The sequence below is a fragment of the Anser anser genome (genome assembly GCF_964211835.1).
Source record: "Anser anser genome assembly, chromosome: 22".
In the NCBI taxonomy this organism is placed as follows: Eukaryota; Metazoa; Chordata; class Aves; order Anseriformes; family Anatidae; genus Anser; species Anser anser.
Window position 1 is genome coordinate 9601597 of NC_139743.1, and position 21886 is coordinate 9623482.

Here is a 21886-nt window from a genome sequence, read left to right on the forward strand (position 1 = left end):
CTTTACGGTATCATTATGGTCTATGGGGAATTGGGCTCCAGGGCGTGTTATACACAACTTCAGTGATGTTAAAAATGCATTCACGTGAGCAAGCCTGAATCTGGTTTGCTGTGGGTACACTTGAGATCAGAAGGGAAGATGAGTATTAGACTAATCTGTCAAAGAATTTGCTACGTTGCATCCCAAAGAGACTATTTTAAACTGAAATTACCAAATATGAAAGGGAACTAATATTCCTTAAGCAGATACCTGTCATGTCCTTAAAAATGGTGTGTCAGCAGTGAGCTGTTCTGACAAAAATCAGAACTAAGCAATGCCTATGCCCGTTCTTCCAAGTGAAGTTTTCTGTATGGCAAAGCTATTTGTTTTATTTTTCATAAGCTTTTTAATCCTCTACATCCTGATCTTGTCTTAGCCTGGAGGGAATGCTTAGATTTTTGACCTGTTAGTTCCTGAAAACCTAATGCCGAAGTCTGTTAATACAATTTCTTATCCAAAGGTAGCTGGTTCACGTAAGCACTGAAAGCTTTGAATACTTATTTGACCTTTCTGATGCTTACCCTTCACTCATAACAATCCTTTCCACATTAAATGTGCTCACTCATGCATTTCTCAGTAGGGAGCTTACCATGTTTTTTATGGCAGTGTTTTCTTTGTCATAAATGTCATAAATTATTTTATTAATTTCTCTCTTTTGAAGGAAAAAAAAAAACAAAACCTAGGGGGAATTAAAACTTTGAAAGAGGGATCTCTACAGAGGGGAATACTTGAACAAAGACCGCTGGCATAACCTTTGATAATCCGTGGCATTTAGATCTGCCTTCCATGTTATATTAAAATCTTACATTGTTTAGTAGTTTATTTTTGCTAGAATCTTTGTCTTTTTCTTTGGGATTTGGGGGTAATGTTTTGCTGCAAAGGTCAAGCATTAAGACACTACCCTCAGTCTCTTTTCTTTCTTAAATGGTGATTTCACTGTTAAATTAAAAGCGTTGTTTTTTGGAAAAATGCATTAGTAAAAACCAAATCTTTGGTCTCTCTGATGACTTTTCTTTTCCAGCCTCTAGAAGTAACTAAGACATACTTTTGTTGCCCATTTTAGCCAGTAAATAATTTGAAATGCTTAAGTGCAGGAAAAGCTGGGATAGTTCAGGGAAACATATCTTTCTCATTAGGGCGTTAGGTCCAGCCTTTAATGACACACACGCACACCCCAACATCCCCAAGCTAAAGGCTGATTGAAGTATTTAAAATAACTTGGACTCTCGCTAGTTTTAGATGAAAGATAAAAATGATCCATTTTTCCAAAAACAAGCATGTGTGTGTGGAGAGGGAACGCAAGAGCAGCCTATGGAAGGAGCACTGTGAAGACAGTTGCAGAAATGCTGATTTGTGGCCGAAGTACTTGCAGATGGCACCACCCAACAAATGTACCATAGTTAGATCTAGGAAAACATGAGGAAATCTGGCAAGTTGCAGAGGTCCTCTGGATATTTGTGTGCTAAAGTAATTAGGGATTTGAGCACTACATTGAGTTTGATGTAATTCACTGCTGATGTTGTGTTGCTGTCCCGTGCAGCTGGACGACAGCGTCAGTGCAGCGGGGAGCTGGCACACGGTGCGTGTCCCTGGCAGCGAGAACGAGCTCCGGCTCACCGAGCTGGAGCCTTCAAGCCTGTATGAAGTTTTAATGGTGGCAAGGAGCGCTGCTGGCGAAGGCCAGCCTGCTATGCTGACATTTCGCACCAGCAAAGGTAGGTGCAGCACAATGCTCCCTGTGTCCTAGGCTTTTAAGAGGACATTTATTTAAATTACGTCAGCTGTATGTTGTCTGCTGAGCCGTATATGAAATGCTCTGCAATACAGTTGCTGAAGAACAGCCTCTAATAGCTAAAATAGCTGTAGGGCAAACTTTCCTGAGCGTTACTAGGTCTGTTGGTAAGTAAAGGCCATTAAATGTATGATAGTATTATTTTTGATGTGATTGTGGAGATTTTTATACTGAAATTTTTCTGTTGCTTAAAGGAGCTTAATTGTGGTCAGGAATCAGCCTGTCTTTGGTTCAGGTTTCTCCACAGAGTATCAACAGAAACTGTTTGAATTGCACAGCCATCTTTAAGTTTTCATATCTTAAAAACAGTACTGCTTCTGGTTTGATTTGCAGAAGCTTCAGTAAAAATATCTCAGAGGTTTTGAGGAGCCAGCTGTTTTGATTGTTGCGTGCAGACAACAAGCAAAAGTGTTTTCAGTCGAAGTATTTTTTTTCTTTCAAGCTTGGAAGCTGCTGGCTGTACTCTTAAACATACAAAAAAAAAGATATTTTTCATACTTCTGTACAAGAACAGGATAGTTCAAAATTTTGTTAAAAATGTAGTATTGTGAAATCTGTGAAGTCATGATAAGTACTTACGTACTTATGGCTGTATTGACACAGACCAAAAGTCCCTCCAAGCCAGTATCCCGTGTCCAGCTGTAACCAAACACAGTTTCCATAGTATTTTTATTGAACTTCTTTCTCTAGACGTGAATTTTAGTGTACTCTTTTTTCTGCCTGTTGTGATTTTGTGATGAGAGAGCTTCAAAACCCAGGCAGCAGTCAGCAAGCACCACCACGAAGCAAAGTGCAGTACTGAAGACGTTAGCACAGTCACATATCAGCCCAGGGACTCTTGCACTGTGGATGGAAGAGGTTTCCTCTCTTGCTCCCCTGAAGAAACTCCCTAATTGCTGTCTTGACTGTGTACATTGTGATTTGGAGCCAGGGCTTTAGTCCTCTGCACTGTAGCACGTGATTTTGCAGAGCGAGCGTGTTGCAAGAAGCAATGAACAGCACTTTCTCATCCAATCCCTGAGTTGATTGACTGTATGTCAAACGTTTCTTAGAAAGAACATCATCCTCGAAAAACACTCAGGCTCCATCTCCACCAGTAGGCATTCCTAAACATCCCGTCATTCATGAAGGGACAAATAATTTTGGTGTCGTCCTTCCAGATCTGTCTCGACATAGCGGAGGTAGGTATATGGGTTGCTTGTAATCCACGTGCTAGAAGTTAGTGTGAACTGAGATGCATCTAAGTTAACTTGTGAAGTGTTTATTACTGTTCTGGATGCTTCTATTACCTTCTTTATTTCCTATTTATTCCTTAAGCCTCTTTGAGAGAGTTATTTTTTTCTCTTGTGGGACTTCAGTGAGTGAGATCAGATAGCAGCAACTTCAAGCTGTCAGATTTTCTGTTTATTGCATTTCCAGAGGAAGAGATGGTAGTTCATGCTTTTGGGATTAACTGAAAGGTTAGCTTATTCCAGTTTATGAGCTAGCATTTTATGTAGCTGCCTTGATACCTCATGTTTCCACAGCTACTTTAAGTCACCAAGTAGTAGCGCACTTCTTACAGACTGCAGCTTCCGTGGGGAGGTATTTGAAGCTATGAATTTAGCAAATGCATGTCCTAATCTAGTGAATGTAGGATTTGAAAGGATATCGTGCAGGAATCACCTGCATGTTTGGTTCTCAAAAAATTAGATAAAAGTAGTCTTTCATGTGTATCGTTCTTGCTGCTAATTTTTAAACCTGCAGTTGCTTTTTGTTAAATACTCTGCTTTTCTCTTCCACTGTAAAAGATGCAGAGGGAGAGAGGAAATGGGAGATGTTCATGTCAAAGTTTTAAGTTCTCTGAGTGGATTATCTCTGTCCTGAATGTTTTCCTGTGGCTTCTCAAGGCTACGCTCATTTCTTATTGCAAGAAAATAAAAACCACTTCCAGTTAGGTGTGATTTTTTTGTTGTTGTTTTAAAGCTTGGTTTCCCATGAAAACAATGGTTATAGTCCTTTTTTTTTTATTATCACCCCAGCCTTTGAACTCATTGACCTGATTTGGTAAATTTATTTGGGCTGAGACCTCAAAGGTGATATGATGTCTAAAGTTTGTGTAGAACCAAAGTTGAGTAGAGAGGTTTGTTAATAATGCAGGTGAGGGGAGCTGAGCACTGCATACTCATGACATTGCTAAGTATCAGAGGGGCCAGACAAAGAGACGATTTACGTGTGTCCAGCTGCAAATGCTCAGCCTGTTTAATGCCCCCAAAGCTGTCAGCTTTCTGTTCCTTGTTTGGTTCCTCCTCTCATCAGTGGCAGGCTCCATGTTAATGAATGTAAGATAGTTCAGTGAAGTCTTACAGCTCTCAGAATGGTTAAAACCAGATCTACTAACACCCCCTCTTTCCGTTCTCTCTGTTCCACTGCTGTCTGTAACTTCAAGTGAGTTCAGTAAGTATATTATTTGTTGCATGCTTTGTTTGCTCTTTGTTCTTATTTCTTCCAAATTATGGTTTTGGCAATGTAGTGCTCATTAGTGCAGATGGGTTGAAGTCTCATCTGGGTCTGGGGCAATTTCAGGGTTTTAAAAATGATAACCATTTTTTTCTGCATTCACTTAGTGTGTGTTTTCATTTCCATGTAGAGATGGGTTGGGGTAGCGTAACACCATACCTGTTTGATTATTACATTGTAAAGTAGTTAATTCCTCCATTTTCTCAACTCTTGCTCTTCAAGCATATTTTCCAGAAGAGTAAGGGGGATAGTTATTATAGGAGGATTTAAGATTCTCTGTGTTAATACACAAAGTCTAATTTAATCATAAATTAGTCTAATCAGTTGTTGTAGAAAATGAAGTTTCAGCTGCCTCTAATGCTCTTTTAACTGAATTTCTTATTTCAGTTCCAGAAGCTCCTGATCGACCCACAATCTCCACAGCATCAGAGTCATCTGTCTATGTCACATGGATACCGCGAGCAAACGGTGGCTCCCCCATTACTGCCTTTAAAGTAGAGTATAAACGCTTGGGACGAAACAGTGACTGGCTAATTGCAGCTGATAACATTTCTCCTTCCAAGCTGTCTGTGGAAGTTCGTAACTTGGAGCCAGGTATTAAAAACGTTTTTTCCTCTTAAGCAGTTAATGCTGCTGTGTTTGCTCAGATGAGTACTCCTGCTGAAAGAAGACTTGAACTCTTTGTCTCTTCGTTTTAACTTCTGTGGGATAAGAGTTCATCATATGAATTCAAGTTGATTTCTGGCTTTCCCAGTGGAAAAAAAATCCACACCATAAGTTAATACTTTTCCAAGTGGAGGGGAGGTTTGTGTATTATTGCTATTTTTAACTTAATTGTCATAGAAAGCACTCAGAAAGTAAAAAGAGAAAAAATGCATTAAGGGAAAGTCGTCTGTACTAGTTTTTGGTTTCTCCCATTGTCCAGTCCTTTCCTAATGTTTTAGGAGTATGAGTAGGGGGAATGGATGATGATAGGTATCCTTTGAAGCATCTTCTCAGTGTCCAGCAGTTAGGGGCTTCCTGAGCTTATGGCTGCCTCTGTGTCTTTGGATTTTTCTTGAGTGAATTTCCCTAATCACTTTTATAAGCTGTTTATATTTCTGATGGCCACATTAGTCTGTGGCAATGAGTCCTACACTTTTTTTTCTAATTGGATGTTGTGCAAAAACTACTTCCTAATCTGTTTAGTCTCTCCTTGAATCCTGTTTCTAGTACTTGTTTTGCTATAACTCTTTCACTTTTTTCCCTTAAAAGGAGAAATGTATAAGTTCCGTGTGATTGCTGTGAACAACTATGGGGAGAGCCCACGAAGTGCAGCATCTCGCCCTTACCAAGTAGCTGGTTTCACCAACCGGTTTTCCAACCGCCCCATCACGGGACCTCACATAGCTTATACGGAAGCCATCAGTGACACTCAGATCATGTTAAAATGGACAGTGAGTATCATCGGCTCCTGGTCTTCTCACAGTTGTGGGCCAGTTTTTACTGCTTTGGCTAATTAGAAGCTCTTAAAAGTCAAGGATTAAGAGCTGATTGTGGAATAGTGAGTGATGCTTTCTTTTTCCCCTGATAGTCAGAGGTGATCTTGTTTCTAGAAGAGGGCAAATGTACTTCATTCTTGTATGGTAGAATAGGATAACTTACCAGGCCGTGTGCCTCTTGCACCCTTTGCTCCCCATTTCCAAGCCCTTTTTCCTCTGTGGAGGCAGCCCTGTCAGTTGTTTGCTCCCTTTTGCGGTGTCTCCCAGCCTCCCTCCACACCACTCTCCTCTCCCCACTCCCTGGGGATGCCACACATGGCCTTTGAGGTGATGGGCTCGTCTGAGTGCTCCTTGGGTTATGACAGATACACCAAGTGGCAGCTTCAGTGAAAGGCTGCAGCCGCCTTAGTCCACCAGGGTTTTGCACTGACATACCAGAAGGCACCAACCACTCTGTCCAAACCACTGCTAATGCCGTCAGTTGTGAGCAATTGGCTTCATTTGCTGCAATTCCTGCCGCTTGTGTCAGTCCAGGCAGAGATGGCTCAAACTGGTGCTGCATTTAGAAACCTGATGTCTTCCCTTGCATCTAATAGAGGTTTCATGTTAGAGAAACACTTTCCTTTCCCCGGTACCTTGTCTTTTGTAAACAAGTACTTTAAAGTCCTTATTGAAAGCCATAGAAATTCTTTGCTCTTGTTTTGAAATCTAACCCCCTAGTATACTTTGGAGGATTTAATGTGTGGAGTTTGCAATGTTAGTTCGCTCTACTAGCTTAGTCTTAAGAGATGTTAAGGATAATAAACTTGAAATAACCTCTAGTTCCTCAGGAGGCTACATAATTTAAAGTTATAGTAAAATATTCTGAACTGAATTTTAGAGTGACTTTAATTCTTGCTGTACTAAAAATGGTCTTAACTTCTCCATTCCATTAATCACTCGAATTTTCAGGTTGTTGATGGTCAGACCCCCTACTTGAATGTCTGTAACGTGATGTGGGAGGAAGGTGTCATCCCCAGCTCAAGCTCTGTCCCAGTACTACCCTTCCTCTTTTGGCTGGTCTGAGGAGTTGAGAGGCAGAGAACTCTTCTTCCTGCAGCTCTGCAGGAAACTTTCATCCTCTTCAGCATTGTGTCAGTCATACCGATGTCTGCACATCCGCAGCAATTGATAGCCCTTTTTTGTGTTGTGGTTTCCATGCAAACCTTCTTCTATACCTTGTTTGCACAGCCTTATTAAAAGAAAAAATAGATATTTCAAGGTGATAAGAGACTCAGTGATGACAATTCAGTAGGACTGAATTAAATTTTTTCTTCCCTAATGCTGTCTTCTGGAATTCTCTTTTAGTATATTACATCAAGCAACAACAACACACCCATCCAAGGATTTTATATCTATTATCGGCCTACGGACAGTGACAATGATAGTGACTACAAGAGGGATATTGTAGAAGGTACAGTGCACTGTTTGCTTGCTTCGTAACACTACTTGATGGGGAAGAACATCATGTAGCCATGTTGGCTGTGTTTATATGAAATCTAAACTGCTTTTCCCAAACTGAGTCTTTATAATATATTTCACAGAAGTAGCTATCTCAACTACATAACATCAAGCTCTGCCCACACATGAACTTGTTTTTTTCCTTCTGAAGCCTCATCTACATTGAAACTTGAGACTTAAATATGTTTTTAAGTTTGTCTTGTTAGACTGCTGCAAATCCTTGATGTAGCTCTATTTAAACTGGTTTAGTTTAAAGTAATTTAGTAAAGGGAAACCATCACAGATGAGATTTAACCCAGAATTAAGTGTATCTGTTACAGACTGTATTATAACTAGATGGATTTTAAGATGATTTACATCAGCATGGGTTTTCTAAACTAGGCAGTACTTCGTGTGTGATTTCCCTTCTCTCCTTTTACCTTGCTTAGTTGCTTCTCCTGCTATAAGGAAGCTGCTTTTAGCCTCAGGTGTAGTAGTGTGCTGCAAATGCAGGTATGTTCGTGCTTCATTTTGCCTGTTAATCAGTTTTTTTTCTCTGTGCATATTAGATCATTTTCCTGGAAGAAGTTATTAGATAATGTCTATATTAGTCCAGAAGTGGAAAAGCCTTTTAAAAATATTTTACTTAATGTCCTTATTACTTGGGCTGAGTAAACGCAGTGATCTCATTCTGTCCTGATGACGTTAATTATTTTTTCCCCTCATTTATTTCCGTTACAAGGGGAATGGGCCTTTATTTTGAACGTTTTTCCCAGCTAGACAATACTCTGCATAGTACTTTGATGCGTGACATAAGCTTTTGCACTCTCTAAAGCTGTTAAAGATCCAGAGTTTCTGCTCAGAGGTTTGCTTTAAAGAAGCTTATGCAGACTGCAGCTTCATCTGCAAATGTATTTTAGCCTTCGCTAGACAGAACTTGTGTGTTTATAAATCTTATACACTAAGCAGTTAGTTGTTTAAGTGGGCTCCACTGTGCTGTGAAATTAGCTTGTTTCTGATTTTTTCTCCCCGAGTGTGTGTGTGTGTATTGAACTCTTTGTGGCAGTCTGAAACCATTAGCAGCTGCTCTGCTCTGCCAAACCCTGGAACAAAAACTCATTTGGTGGAAATATTTAAACAAGAACTTTTCTTTACTGTGCTCCCCTAAATTAGCTTTTCAGGGGGAAGAAAAAAGAGCTATTTTCAATTAAAGTGTGATTGGAAGCACTTGAAGTGAAATATGTATAGAAACGTGACTTAAGACGTTTTTGTGTAGATCACTTGTTCTTAATTTTTTTTCCCTCTGTTTCCTTTGAATTCATCTGTCTGTTTTTGACAGGGAATTTTATCTTGAAATGACTGCGTGTGTAGTGGAAAAAGTGTTGTGATGCCTGTGTTAGCTAAGTACTTGCCGTAGGCTTTCCTTACCGTTTCCTGTTAAGTCTTGTCTTTCGAGACATTCAAAATGCTGCAGAAAACTTTCTTCTAATGAATGCTGCTACAGGCCAAATCAGATTTTACTTAAAAAAAAAAAAAAAAAAAAAATCTCAACTCAGATGGCTCCTTGCTATCTTTCAGCAGTTTTAAGCAAAAGCAAAGAAAAATCTACCCTATCCTGCATCTACATTCTGTGTTTCTCTGTTTCTCGAGGGTCCTGGAGATTGAATTTAAAATGTAAATGCAGTCTGATCTCAGTTGTTTAAATGTTTTTCCTTGCTAATGGTGCACGAAGAGGACAGTTAAAGTGCCTGTACTGATTCCAGTTCCACTAATGGTTTGAAGCGGAAACCTAAAACCTGGTGTAGTAATTACGGAAAGGAATGCTTGGGGAGGGGGGCGGGTGGGAAGAACTGTGGATCTTGGGAAAACGTGCGCCTTAGGGAACAGGCCGGTTCCAGCCTCAGCCAGGACTCGCGTGGTCGCTCGGGATGCCCGCAGTGCACAAGGCAGAGCCTGGAGCGCGTGGCGCATCCCTTCCCGAAGCTCCCGAGCCCTGCAATGCTGCCTGCTGCCCTTTCCAGGGGGGCTTTTGCGGCTGGGCACGGGTACCTGTGCCCCGGCGTGGGTCTGGGAGAGTTCGAGTGGAGTCGCGGTGACAGCCCCTGCCAGCCAAACAGGCTTTATTTTTTATTAATGCTTAAATCAGTAGGTGGTATGACAGTTTCTTAGAAACAGTGGAAACAGTTCAAGGTGGTATTTTCCAAGAGGGATTAGGAGTGCTCAAACAGTTAATTAAACTCACTAAAAAAAAGGATCCCTGTTTATTAAAATTTGTCACAAGCCCGTGAAAGTAAAAACTGAGAGTGATTTATATTGAAGTGCTCAGTACTTCAGGAGGGTGTCTAAATGAAATGCTGGCCGGGAGCCAGAGATGACAAAACCGTCCTATTAGAGAAGATTGCTTGGCTTGGAATCTGTCTCTGCAGGGGCAGGCAGCGCGAGAGACAGCCTTACTGTCTAATTTTGTTTCCTAGTATGTTTAATAAAATGTATGTTCAATTATTTGCGGTTTCTGCTAGTTGAGTAACCCAGATGTATCCTTACTGTGAAAACAGGCTGCTTCAGTTGGTACTGTGCATTTCCAGAGATCCCACAGGACAGCAAACTGGGAGAGGGTCTTATTGCCGTGAAGTCTCTCCTGTCTGCAGCTAATCGGTTTTCTGTTTGCCTTGCCAGTTTCACCTTCTTCTTTGCCTGGCATATGGTGAATAACTAGCATAACCCATCTTCAAATAAGTAGTGAAGGAAAGCTTATTCTATAAAAAAAGAGTTGTTTGTAAAATGCTGTGGGACACTTCAGGGTAGAACAGAAGCAGTTCCACAGTTCCATATTAAAGATGCCCAGAACTGCTGCTGATTTCAAATGTAAAGATGATGCTGGAAACTTAGATGTCTTTTTGAGTTCGGGGACTTCCAGTTTTTGTGAAGAAAGACACTTGGGGGAAAAAAAAAAAAGAAAAAAAAAAAAAACTCCACCACATCATTCATCAAAAGGTTTTTTAATATATTTCACAAGATGCTTAGGCTTTCAAAAAAGTCCATAAATTGTTAATAAAACTTCTGTGCCAGCCACAAAAGCTGCAATACCCTGTTTTTTATAAAGAGACTGCAACATACTCATACCTAACTCTGACTCATACGAGTAAATGAAATGCAGTTGATTATTTTTCATAGGTACAAAGCAATGGCACTTGATAAATCACCTGCAGCCAGAAACATCTTATGACATAAAAATGCAGTGCTATAATGAAGGTGGTGAAAGCGAGTACAGCAACGTGATGATCTGTGAAACTAAAGGTGAGCACGTAGCTAGTGCGTCTGCTTGTCTGTGAGATCGTGTGAAAGGTGGTGTTCTGTGCCATCAAATATCTGTTGTGTTGAATTTTTTGCAGCACAAAAGTTAGCTGTAATGAAGACTGTAATTTTCTGGAATGTTTTGTGGGATTGTTTTGTCTTCGATAGCTAGGACTGTTTTGAGCATGTGGAAACTGATATGTTGCACTCCCAAGAAAGGCTCTTAGCAAAACTCTAGATTTGCCTGGCTAACGCAATAGTACTGTTGTTCTGGGTTGTTTTTTTGCTATGATGATAGCTCTCTCTCCTTAGGAGACAACCATGCTCTCGGAGATGACAGAATTGATTTGTACGTCTGTTTTATGTCTTCAGGGCTCTGTGACACATTGTATAAGTGCAGACCACAGCAACTGATGGTTATGTTGGCTGCCTCCATCACTAATCCTGCATGCCTCTGGCACAAAGTTTGTACTGTTCTCTGGAAGTGTCAGATATGGCAGTCACATTTATTTTGCGAAGAATTCCTGTCTCCTTTAATCTCTAAAACCAAGTAAGGCTGTAAAGGGGAAATGCAGACAGTAAACTTCAAATGCAGAGCTATGAAAAAATGTTGTTTTTTTAAAAATTTTTTTAAAGCCCTCTAGGAGCGGAAGCATCAAAATTTAGTTCAGTTAGTAGCAAAGCCCTTGAAAGAAAGGTTAGGAGCTGCAGGGTTTCAGGCTGTGTGCACAGTTGGTTTTCCTCCTGCAAGGAGTATAACCTTCCTCCCTAATTTTAAAATTGGCAAGATGTAATCTGTTGTTCATAGCGCTTCTTCCTTAAAATACATCTCTTCCAGGCTCACAGGGATTCTGCTTATCTAACACATCTGTATGGAGGTGCTTGTGTCTCTCTGTTGACCAGCTTCACTCTTAAGCCAGGCACCTCTTTAAGCCTACTTTTTAGTGTCAAGTGGAGTGAATCTGAGCTATGGTGTGCTGAAAATTAATGTAAACTTAATTTCTGTGTTAGACTAGCTTTCTGTGATTTCTGTTCAGCTCTTAGCATCTTAAATAGTATGGTTTAGAAAATGGGGTTAGCAGGGTTCACATCAGATAAAAGTAGGTCATCTGGCAGTGGTTATACGATAGAAATGCGCGTTGTGGTTTTTCCTGACCTCAGAAGTGGAAAGATTTGCGCTCTTTCAAGTTGGGAGTTAGTGCAGTTCTGGCCTTGCATACGTCGAGTTGCTCGTTAAAGTTTCAAGTGACCTCAATGAGAGGGTTAGCAGGCTGGATAATAACCGTTTTCCAAGGCAAATGGTTATTACCCAATAGTAGTTGGCCTTCTCATTATAGTTTTTAATATTGACTTGGAAGCTTTCTCTTTGAGGTATTAGCATTCAAATTCCTGCAGTAATTATTTTCATTTCATAATGAAAAAATACATTTAGAAGACTCGTTTAGTGAACGTACCCATGCTTGTCTCTTCTTTGACCTAGTGAAACGCATGCCAGGAGCATCTGAATATCCAATAAAAGACCTGAGCACACCACCAAATTCCCCTGACCGGGTTGGGGGAAGCAGCGGTGGGCCTTCTAACGGCCCCGTTCGGAGCAGTGACATGCTGTATTTGATCGTGGGCTGTGTCCTTGGAGTGATGGTCCTTATTCTGATTGTTTTCATTGCCATGTGCCTGTGGAAAAACCGTCAACAAAACACCATGCAGAGTGAGTTATGTTTGGTTTCCTTTCATCTCAGTGTTCAAGACAAAAATATTATCAGAGTAAAATTAGTAGCATTCATATTACAATTTTATGAACAGGGATCCTCATGTTCAGAGCCAACTGGCATTTATTTAGGGACTTGTGCTTTCTGGATGTGCCTCAAGTGAATATTTGAGAGCAGCCATGTCTTTGTTTCCTTGCACTGATGCTCACTGTCCTGTTGCATTGCTGTAAGGTTGTGCTGCAGTTTTATCTAAAGAGTGGCGTGTGAAATGCCAGTGCACAGAGTTCTTCAGCTTCTGTTTGTCCTTAAGAACCTGCATGGATTTCTGTTTGTTTGCAGTGACAGAACTTGTATGTAGTCCTAAGTAGTTAAAATGAAGAGACTTAAATGCCACATCTGGCTATCTCCCTGTCCTGTGTGTATCTGGAAAGTGAAGGAACTTAATGCACTAGAAGGACAAGTCCTGTGTACTGCTTAGTTCCTTCACAGTAAAAGTGGGTTCAATGTATTGGTCTTCCAGAAAGGTGTTAATAGGGAAAACCTGCCAGTTTGCAAGTAGGAGCCTTGGGCAGATGCACTGGAGCTTAAGCAGCCTTTGCAAGGTGCTCTATGACCACTAAACGATTCTGAGCTAACAGAGGTTCTTTATCGTCTTTTCTGTTCCTAATGCATAAATCAGCCTGCCTTGTTCTTTCCATAGCTTGTGCTTATTTTTAAATGTCCTTACTCTCTGACAATGAGAAATTAAACAAAACTTGCAAGATAAGATAGTGTCTTCAATTGCAGCCCAAAAATATTTTCTGGAAGTAGTTCATAACAGATAGCAGAAGGATCTATTGATCATACAGATGGTCCGTTTTTAGAATGTTCTTTGCTGGGACTGGCTGACTGAGCCCTTTCAGACCAATGTTCCTGGTCTGTTCTCCGGGATATGGCTGCTTTCCATTTCTACATTTGTATACTAAGCACTTAGATAGTGCAGTTAATTTACAAAAGCTGCAGAAAGAGAAAATGAGATTCTTTTGTTTCTTAGAGACGCTTGTTAAACTTTTAATTTGGCAATAAATATGCTCTCTGTAGCAGAACTGCCGTAATAATGCCTGGGTCTTTTGCAGAATATGACCCTCCTGGCTATCTGTACCAAGGGGCAGATATCAACGGGCAAAGGATTGAGTACACAACCTTACCTGGCACAAGTCGTGTCAACGGCAGCATCCATGGGAACTTTATAAGCAACGGCGGCCTCAGCAATGGATGTCCGCACATCCATCATAAAGTTGCTAACGGAGTTAATGGGATTGTGAACGGAGGAGCTGGACTTTACCCAGGGCACACCAACTCCCTGTCCAGGACACGCGTGGACTACAAACACACCCACCACCTTGTGAATGTAAGCTCTTACATGGAGTGAAAGGCTCAGCCTAGACCTTGGGATTTACTCAGTTTGTAGAAGCAGGCTTAGTTTGGGTGGGGAAATACTCATCCATTGATAACAGCCAGTTCCACTAAATGACTTTTCCCAAAGGAAGCAACTGGGCTGATATTTCTGATACAAACATCATGGTTTTCATTTGAGAATATCAGATGACAAGCAAGAATTCCTCTTACTCTGGGAAATCTGCCTCTATCCTCCTCCTAACAGCATGTAAGCTCTGAGAATACTTTTGTACTGGGTTGAGATACTTTACTTGTACATATGGTATTTCTCAATCTTCAAGTTAAATAGATTTAATTATAGCTGCTTATTCTGCAGCTTTATGGATCACCCGTTTTTCCCCCACCTGTTTCAGATCTGTAACTCTAAGCAATGCTATTAATTATGGAAAAGCACGAATGTAGCAGGAGCTTCCATAAAATAAAATGTCCCATACATCTTGAAATGCAGCAATGTAATAAGACTGCTTTTTTTTTAAGTCCCTTGTTTGTGACTTTTGAGACAGGCCCCCTTTAAAAAAAATAATAAAATAAAAACTTAAAATAAAATTAAAAACTAATTTAAGTCTGTGATCCAGCCTTTGTATGCTGTGGAAAAATACTTCATTTGCTGAAATGTGTCCTGTTTCCAAGAGAGAATAATGATTTCATTATTGTCTATGGAAACAGATGGCTTGCATTCAAACTTACTAAACTTACTCAAAACTGTGAACATTGCCCAGGAAAACTGAAAGAAAAAGTTCAAAAGTCTGAGAAACAGCATGCTGGTTTTGGAGTAAAAAAAAAGAGGCTATTGTTTGTGTTAGTAATTGAACACAAGTACTTCGTTTTATTGAACAACAACTTAGCACTTGCACAGTAGTTGCCACTTCAGATAAGTCTGGTTTTGAGGCTAGACCAGTTGGTTCTTCACCTGATTTTGTCTTTGGTTTGCTCATGTAACAAATAGGACTGCTTTTTGGTTGCTTTAAAGAGCAACCGAGGCCAGACCATGTTTTTTTGACCTGTCCACCCCCCAGCGGGTGAACTCTCAAAAGTTTCAAACTGCACAAGCCCTCAGGAAGGGAAGATTTTGTAGCATTTGAAAGCCAGCCCATAAGAAAGCTTGCCACACAGCGCTGGGGACTTTGCATTGCTGCTTTGTCCTTCCTAATTTTTTTCTCGGAGGCACGGAAATAGGGGTCTTGTGCAGAGCGCTTGGTAACAAAGGGCTCTGAACTTGGAGCTCCTCTGCCAAACCCTGTGCCACGAGATACAAACACGAAATGTCACAGTATGCCGTCTTGTGAGCAGTGACTGGGTTGGTTTTTTTGGTTTTCCCCTCCATGTTGTGCAGAGTTGAGTACGGCGATCCATTCCCACACAGAAGAGCTCGGACTGGCACGCTGATGAGGCACAGCAGAGGAACAGGATGTTCTCATTCTCATTAGGACTCTCTTTATTGTTTCATTGATTGGGCTGAATGAGGAAGAGAAAAACTGGCCAGGATGGAAATCAAGACTAATTAGGCATTTCCTCAGTGATCCATATCTGACCAAGCAGCCTCAAGAACTTAAGGCTAGCCCTGTTTTTGCGTAAGCTGCCCTTACCCTTACGTGCTGTTTAAGATCTCCAAAGTCAAGTGAGCTTTCCCAGACTTGCTCCCCTCCCAAAATACGCTGTGGTAGCCTGGCTCCACGGCACCATTTTCAAATGGCTCTCACATCGGTGTCCGCCTAGGCTTTAACAATGAGGTATGTGTTAATCTGGGCATTTTACTTGCTTGTAATGGCCCCTCTAGCCAAAACTAACAACACAAAATCCCTCTCACCCAGAGTCATTGCTGGCTAAGGAATTACCCCATCTGTAAAAATATTAAACGTTTCAAAAATCAGTGTAGCGAAGTAAACTGATCTAATCGGAGTAATTACAGGAAAGTGGGATGGGTTTATGTTGTGACATCAGCCCTGCAAATTTAGTACTCTCTCTCCCCAAATGGGCACAGTTTGCTAATGAAAAGCAATTTGCTTTCATGTCTGTCATCAGTGTTAAAAATAAACATATTTACAGTGTGTTTATTAAATTAAACCTGAGCATATTAAGCTGAAAACAGACCAGGGAAATTACCGCATACTTGTCTAAGCTACAGTTATTTACTTTTCTCTGACACACATGCTGGCAAAAGCTCTCCGCTTGACTTTGTATAATAGCTCAGTGTTGCCATGCCATATTACGGGACATGGATCTGAAGATTGATAAGGTGATTAGGGTTTGGAAATGAAGTGTCTTGGGGCACCAGCTGACACTGAACTGCCTTCTCCTTTCTCCGTGACTGTCTCTTGTATGCTTTCACAGCCACTGATTGTTGAATCTTCCTGCTTCAGGGCGGTGGGATGTACACGGCAGTGCCGCAGGCTGACCCCTCCGAGTGCATCAGCTGCCGAAACTGTCGGAACAATAACAGGTAACGTAAAACCTGCACCTACGGTCAGGGCCTTCGCCAGAAGCCCTTCCTTTATAGGCTGTGTGGGGCAAACAAAAGCAGAGAGTGAGTGTCTCAGAGCAGTGCCAATAACCTGTGGGGTGGAATAATTGAGTTATTGAATCTCCAGAACTCACCTTGATCGATCTCTTCATTTGATGGTCTCTAGAATGTGAGGCAGGTTGGGCACTGTGTTTTTTTTAAACCTTTTTTTTTCTTCAGCTTCAATAGAGGACCATTCCACGTAGAATAATACAAAGGAGAGTTTCTCAAACAGGATTTAATCAGGTCTTCTGTATTTTGCATTTCCTGTCATTCTCTTAAGAATGCCAACAAACTAGAATGGCAGCTTTGCTTTCAAAACACAATTCTTTGTGAAACCTGGTACTTGAGATTCTTCAGGCCTTCAGTAGCAGTTTGGTCAGCCTTTGTTAGTGCAGGATATATTTTTGCACGAGAAAGAAGATTCTTGTATAGAATAAGGGAAAATCTGTCTTCTGTGTTGTAGTAAGGAATCTAGATTTTTATTAGTTTTTTAATGAATATCCTTCCAGGCTTCTGACTAAATCTCTGGTTATTGTAATGACTAAAAATAGGGCTGAAAGTCAGACATATTGGACCAGTTTGGCTGGTAAACTTGGGGTCTTTTAAATCATACTTTGAATTTTCTCTTATTAAAATTGGCAGCTGCCCTCCAGTTTACATCTGAAGAAGCTGAGTCGGAATTAATCCGTTACAGAAGACGGAAAAGTTATTCATTTTCATGGTTTTAGTTTTTAATATTTAGCTTAAAATAGGATTAAAATCTTTCATCCCCATAGTGCGAAGGGGACAAGGGGTGTTACTTGCAGGTGGAGCTGGGCTTGTGTTGTTAGGACCGATGTCGCAGATGGTCGCAGGGGAAAAGAGAGCTACCGTTCCATTGTGAGCCAATTGTCTGTTTTCAAGGCAGTGTGTGTAACAGCAGTCATCAAGATGTGTACAACTGGCCGTAATTTGGAACACATTGTATGTGTTATGCTGTAATTAATAGCTTGTTTTCCAGTTTTAAGCATATTTAATTTAATTGCACTTTTTTCTTAAGAGAAAGGGGAGAATGTGTTCCATCCTGTGCGACTGATGTTCTTCCCAGATGGGTCATTAGCAGTGGCTGAACTTTGAATTTTCACCTCCCTGTTCTATATTTGACTGCTTGATTCGGAAACAAGTTGTCCCTTGGAGCTGCCTACCCCAGAGGGGAGCCTGAACCGCTGCTTGGCAGGGGAGCTGCGCAGCCGCTCGCTGGGAGCTGGGACCTCTCCATCCCCTTGTTTGTGCTCGGGGAACGGAAGGAGGACATGGGAGAAGGGAGCGGGGAGGACTGAGGACACGGCTCAGTGTTACCCCAGGGGCTTCTGAGCTGCATTTATGGCTTGCGTGAGGAGGAGGAGAAAGGCCCGGTGGTTGGCACAGCCTAGTATGTGGGTTTCAGCAAGGTTTTGGGGCCCATGCCCCATCTCTGCTCAGGGCTGTCCCCTCTGTTTGCGCCGAGTTCTCCACACACAGAGAGGACCCGTGCCTTGTCCTGTCCTTGAATTACTGCACAAAAAGCAGACAGTTCCTTGGCTGAGGTGGAGACACCTCTAACAGGAGGATCTCAGTAAAACATGAGCGTGCCAGGTGAGTGGTGCGCCGCTAGAACACTCCACTGTCACTTCCAGAAGTAGCCTATTTCCACTTAATACCTGGTGTTATTGCTGATTTGGACAAAACCTGGCAATTTTTTGAATTGTGAACATGCACAAATGAATCTTGATGATTTAGTGTATCTAATAGCTGGCTACCATGGCTATTTGCAGCAAGAGCCATCTTGAAGCAGGTTTTACCACTGTGGTAATGAAATCCCTTGGTCTTCTGTTTAAATTAGCACTTTATGCTTTTGTTACCGCTCATGGAGGCTTGCCAGAGGTAGAAGCTGCTGAAATGTGGATACCCATTTTGCTGTTGTGGACAAAGCCAGTAAGACAAGTGTGATTTATGCTTATTACATTAGGATTCAAAACTGATTTCTGTTCTTTGGTGCTTTTGCACTAAAATTTTCTAGATTGTTGTGGTTGCGGAGGAATTTACATTTTTGTAGTTCTCTCTTCTTTGCAGGCTCACTTTGGCACATTGCTGTGTCCTGATCAGAAGTCAGAATACATGTTCCAAATGTCCAGCTCTTTAAACCTAAATTAGGCTGGTGCGGATTTCTAAGTCAGATTATGGTTTGTAGGATATTGGCACTGAGAACTGATGCAAAATGTGTTTTCTGCAGCAGAGATTTTCCATTCCTATTCACACATACTCTGCTCTGGATACGCCCATGGCTAGTTTCCGTCAGAATGTGGTTTTTTAAGCTTGAAAAGCTGAACTGCTGTCTTGAAACTTCACTCAAGCCAGTAGAGTAATACAAAGAACTGCACTGACCTCTGTATCTTTAAAAAGAAAGTCCTATAAACATGCAAAACCAAACATTTTAAATGGGTTTCTCTAAGAATTTTTTAAATAATGAGTGAGTGTAGTCAAAACCTCTGCGGAAAGAAATGCAAACTAATAAATGGATTTGTTTGAAGACCAGATGTGTTTCATGTGGATTCTTCAGTGGCTTTTGTGGTATTTTGGTACTTGGAATAATGACTCGGAGGCCGCTGTGTGAGCGGAAGGACAAAATAGGAGAGCTGCCGCGTGCCGAAGCGAGGCGCAGCCCTGTCCCCGCGCCGCTCTGGAGGCAGCGGGTTCCTGGGCCCTGCCGCAGCCCCTGGGGGTCTCTGCAGAGCCCCGTGGCCGTCTCCCAGCCCTGTCCCATGCTGTCACTTGTCCCACCTCGTCCGTGAGGGGGGAACGCTGTCCACTTCTTGTCTAGAAAGTTTGTTTGCGTTCCGCAGATACTGGATGTTTTGTTGATCCTCAGTTCTGGCCCTGTCAATTGCCGTTCTCAGGTGGAAGTATAACGTGAGGCTCTGGCCACGCGTATAGCAGAAGTCCCTCAAGTGTGGTGTTTTTACTCATCACCGTCACCTTAGTGGAATAAAAGCACACCGTGGGAGTTGGCAGGACCTTTCTGTAACAGCCAGGCTTAGCGTCTCCCAGTTTTAAATCCGTTTGAGTTCAGTACTTTGGTGCTGAGGGATCAGCTGCTATCCAAGTAAGGTCTGATTGCCGACACCCTGTCACTGGTAATGTCAAAGTAATGTTTCCCCTCCTTCAGCAGCGTAAAGATCAGCTCTGCCCACTTTTGGGCCGGAGTCACTCTAAAGAAACACTTCATATCGGATGAGCTAGCACCTGAACAGCCAGATCCTGGATATCAGTTCTTCTATGGAACAAGGCTTACGAATACATTAGCACTCCAGCTGTTTTTATTCAATACAGGCATGACAGGTACTCCAGCTCCGAGCTCATAGTTCAAACTGCACAACTATATCATAAGTATGTACAACCACGTTATTTTGGCTAGAGGTGATTGCTGGAACAAGCTTATTTAGGGAAAAAAAAAATAAAAGTACTTGATGATTTCTGGATGGGTTCATTTCCAGAAGTTCCCCTGTAGCTTGTTACACGCCGTAGGTTTTTCTGCTGTGCGTCGGTTAAATGCATCTGATCCCATGTAGAGCTGCGCACAGCCGTGGGTGCCAGCTCCGAATGCCAGCACTTAGGTGGTGTAGTAAGTGGTAATAAACAACTGCGTGCAGTGAGATGGATGGGGCTTGTCATCGTGAGCAGAACGGGCGACAGTTATATTTAGGTTTGGCAGCAAAAGAATGCTCTGAGTTGTATCCATTTGGCATATCAGCATATAATTTGTGTGTAAAATTTGAAGCCTGTTTAACCTTCTCTTGAGTGCTTCAGAGTATCATTCCCTAGCGCTAGTTTTGAACATACTCCCCTTTCTAGTGGTCTCGCTAATGCCAGAAAACAGCATTGCTGAGTCGTTTTCCATCCGTATCTCCATGCTGAGGAGTCTGATGTCATGGTTCAGATGGGAGTGGGCAGTATTGTTTGTTTTTTTCCCTCGCTGGTCACTGTGAAACAAGCGGTTAAAGGACACAGTGATAGCATTAGGTTATCATTGTGGGATACTTGCTTTCACTTCATCTGCTTATCCATCTCTGTTCTGTGCCTCAAAACCAGGAGCGTTTTGGGGGTGGTTTCCTAGTTTATGGCAGCTATACAAATCAACCTTTTACTTTTGTGGTAATTATGATTTTGTATTAAACCACAGCGAAGTGTGATTTTTTGGGTTTCCTTTTGTAGTAATTACTTATATAAATGTTCGGTGAGTCTATGTTGTTAGTGGAGCTCTAAACACGAGGCATTTTCCCTGCTTACTGCAATGGTATGAATGTCTGTTAAGGTCTCTAGCTCCTTTTTGTTTAAAGGTTAAATACCTTGGCTGTAACAATTGATTTAGCAGTTTAACTCCAGTTTCACAGCCTTACACATGTATTGTAGGGCCACAATCTGAGTCGCACCACACAGGGGTTTTATGTTTATAGTGTTGAATATATTTTTCTAATTTGCATTCACTCCAATAGCACTTAGTATTTATTTTCCAAGGTACTTAAGCTTGCTGCTTGGGTTTCAAACTTGAGCTCTTTTTCTTGGCAGTGAAAACCTGCTTTATGGGGCTGCCTTGATGAAGAAATGGACTTGCAAGTCAGGTCATCAGGTCACAACAGATGGGGGAAGTAACTGAGCAAATGTTTACAATGTTTTCAGCTGTCTGTTGGGAGAAAAAATGCTTGATCTTTTTCTTAATGTCAGGATTGATCCAAAAATATATTCAAAACTTACTTGGCAAGATTCTTACTGTTGCTATAGTAAATAAGTCATGGTAAAGTACTTAAAAATTGCAGTTTCTCAAGATAAGTCAAGTAGTGGAAAGAAAAAACGTGTGGGTGATCAGGGCTCTGAGTAACTCCGTTTTGGCTTATGTCTTCAGGTGTTTCACCAAAACCAATGGCACTTTCAGCAGCAACACGCTACCTGTCATGCCCATCGTAGCACCTTACCAGCAGGACAGTCTGGAGATGAAACCTCTGAATCATGTCATGGTGGCCATGTGCTTAGCTTCCAGCGTCCCTGAGTGCAGCGCACAGCTGGAGGAGGACAGCAAAGAGAAGGCAGAGCAGCCCTCTGCCCAGCATCCCTGCTGTCGAGAAAGCATCAATCAGCTCTCCATGGAGTACACAGATGGTAAGTCATTTTGGAGAGGATACCGCCGGGCTTTGAAGCCAGGTGGGTTCTGCAGAGAAGCGGTAATTTATTGCGGAGGAACTAGTAATTAGGCCCACAAAAGACCTGTCCTTTGGAAAAGGTATTAAGTGTTCCACCTTTCCCGTTGCAGAAAATAGAAGTGGCAATGCTCAGGTGCCTGTGGCTGCCATGCCCTTCATGATTGATGCCTCTAATGGAGCTCATTTAGCAGGCATGCTCCAGATAATGAGGCTGTGACTGATTTATGCTGGCTTGTAGTTGCGTGTGGTACAGCATACTCGTCGTCTCCCAGACCAGACCTAGACGGCTGAAATGCTGCCTAATGGAGTTTTTCCTAATGAGCAAGCATCCGTGATGGCTTAGATTCCCGTAGGTGAGAACAGGCACAGAAATGTAGATGGAGATTGGGCTGCATAATCCTGACCTAATTAATGTAACCTATTAGATATCAGTCCATCAG

General features: G+C 41.8%; 1 protein-coding gene across 8 annotated transcripts in view; it reads left to right on the forward strand.

Moving 5' to 3' along the window:
• The window catches only part of CDON (cell adhesion associated, oncogene regulated), a 56648-nt gene that overhangs the window by 32107 nt on the left and 2655 nt on the right, over positions 1 to 21886 (forward strand). For 7 of the 8 annotated variants that reach the window (XR_014574575.1, XM_083808152.1, XM_083808151.1 and 4 more), the window contains exons 10-19: positions 1580 to 1754; positions 2884 to 3012; positions 4718 to 4924; positions 5585 to 5766; positions 7159 to 7264; positions 10465 to 10587; positions 12065 to 12292; positions 13409 to 13683; positions 16091 to 16170; positions 21152 to 21405. Coding sequence is in view for 7 of the 8 variants with exons in the window: in XM_083808152.1 (XP_083664278.1) it covers positions 1580 to 1754; positions 2884 to 3012; positions 4718 to 4924; positions 5585 to 5766; positions 7159 to 7264; positions 10465 to 10587; positions 12065 to 12292; positions 13409 to 13683; positions 16091 to 16170; positions 21152 to 21405 (1759 nt within the window). In the remaining variant the exon portion in view is untranslated. The remainder of the gene's footprint in view (positions 1 to 1579; positions 1755 to 2883; positions 3013 to 4717; positions 4925 to 5584; positions 5767 to 7158; positions 7265 to 10464; positions 10588 to 12064; positions 12293 to 13408; positions 13684 to 16090; positions 16171 to 21151; positions 21406 to 21886) is intronic. The other variant, XM_083808157.1, reaches the window with a different exon arrangement.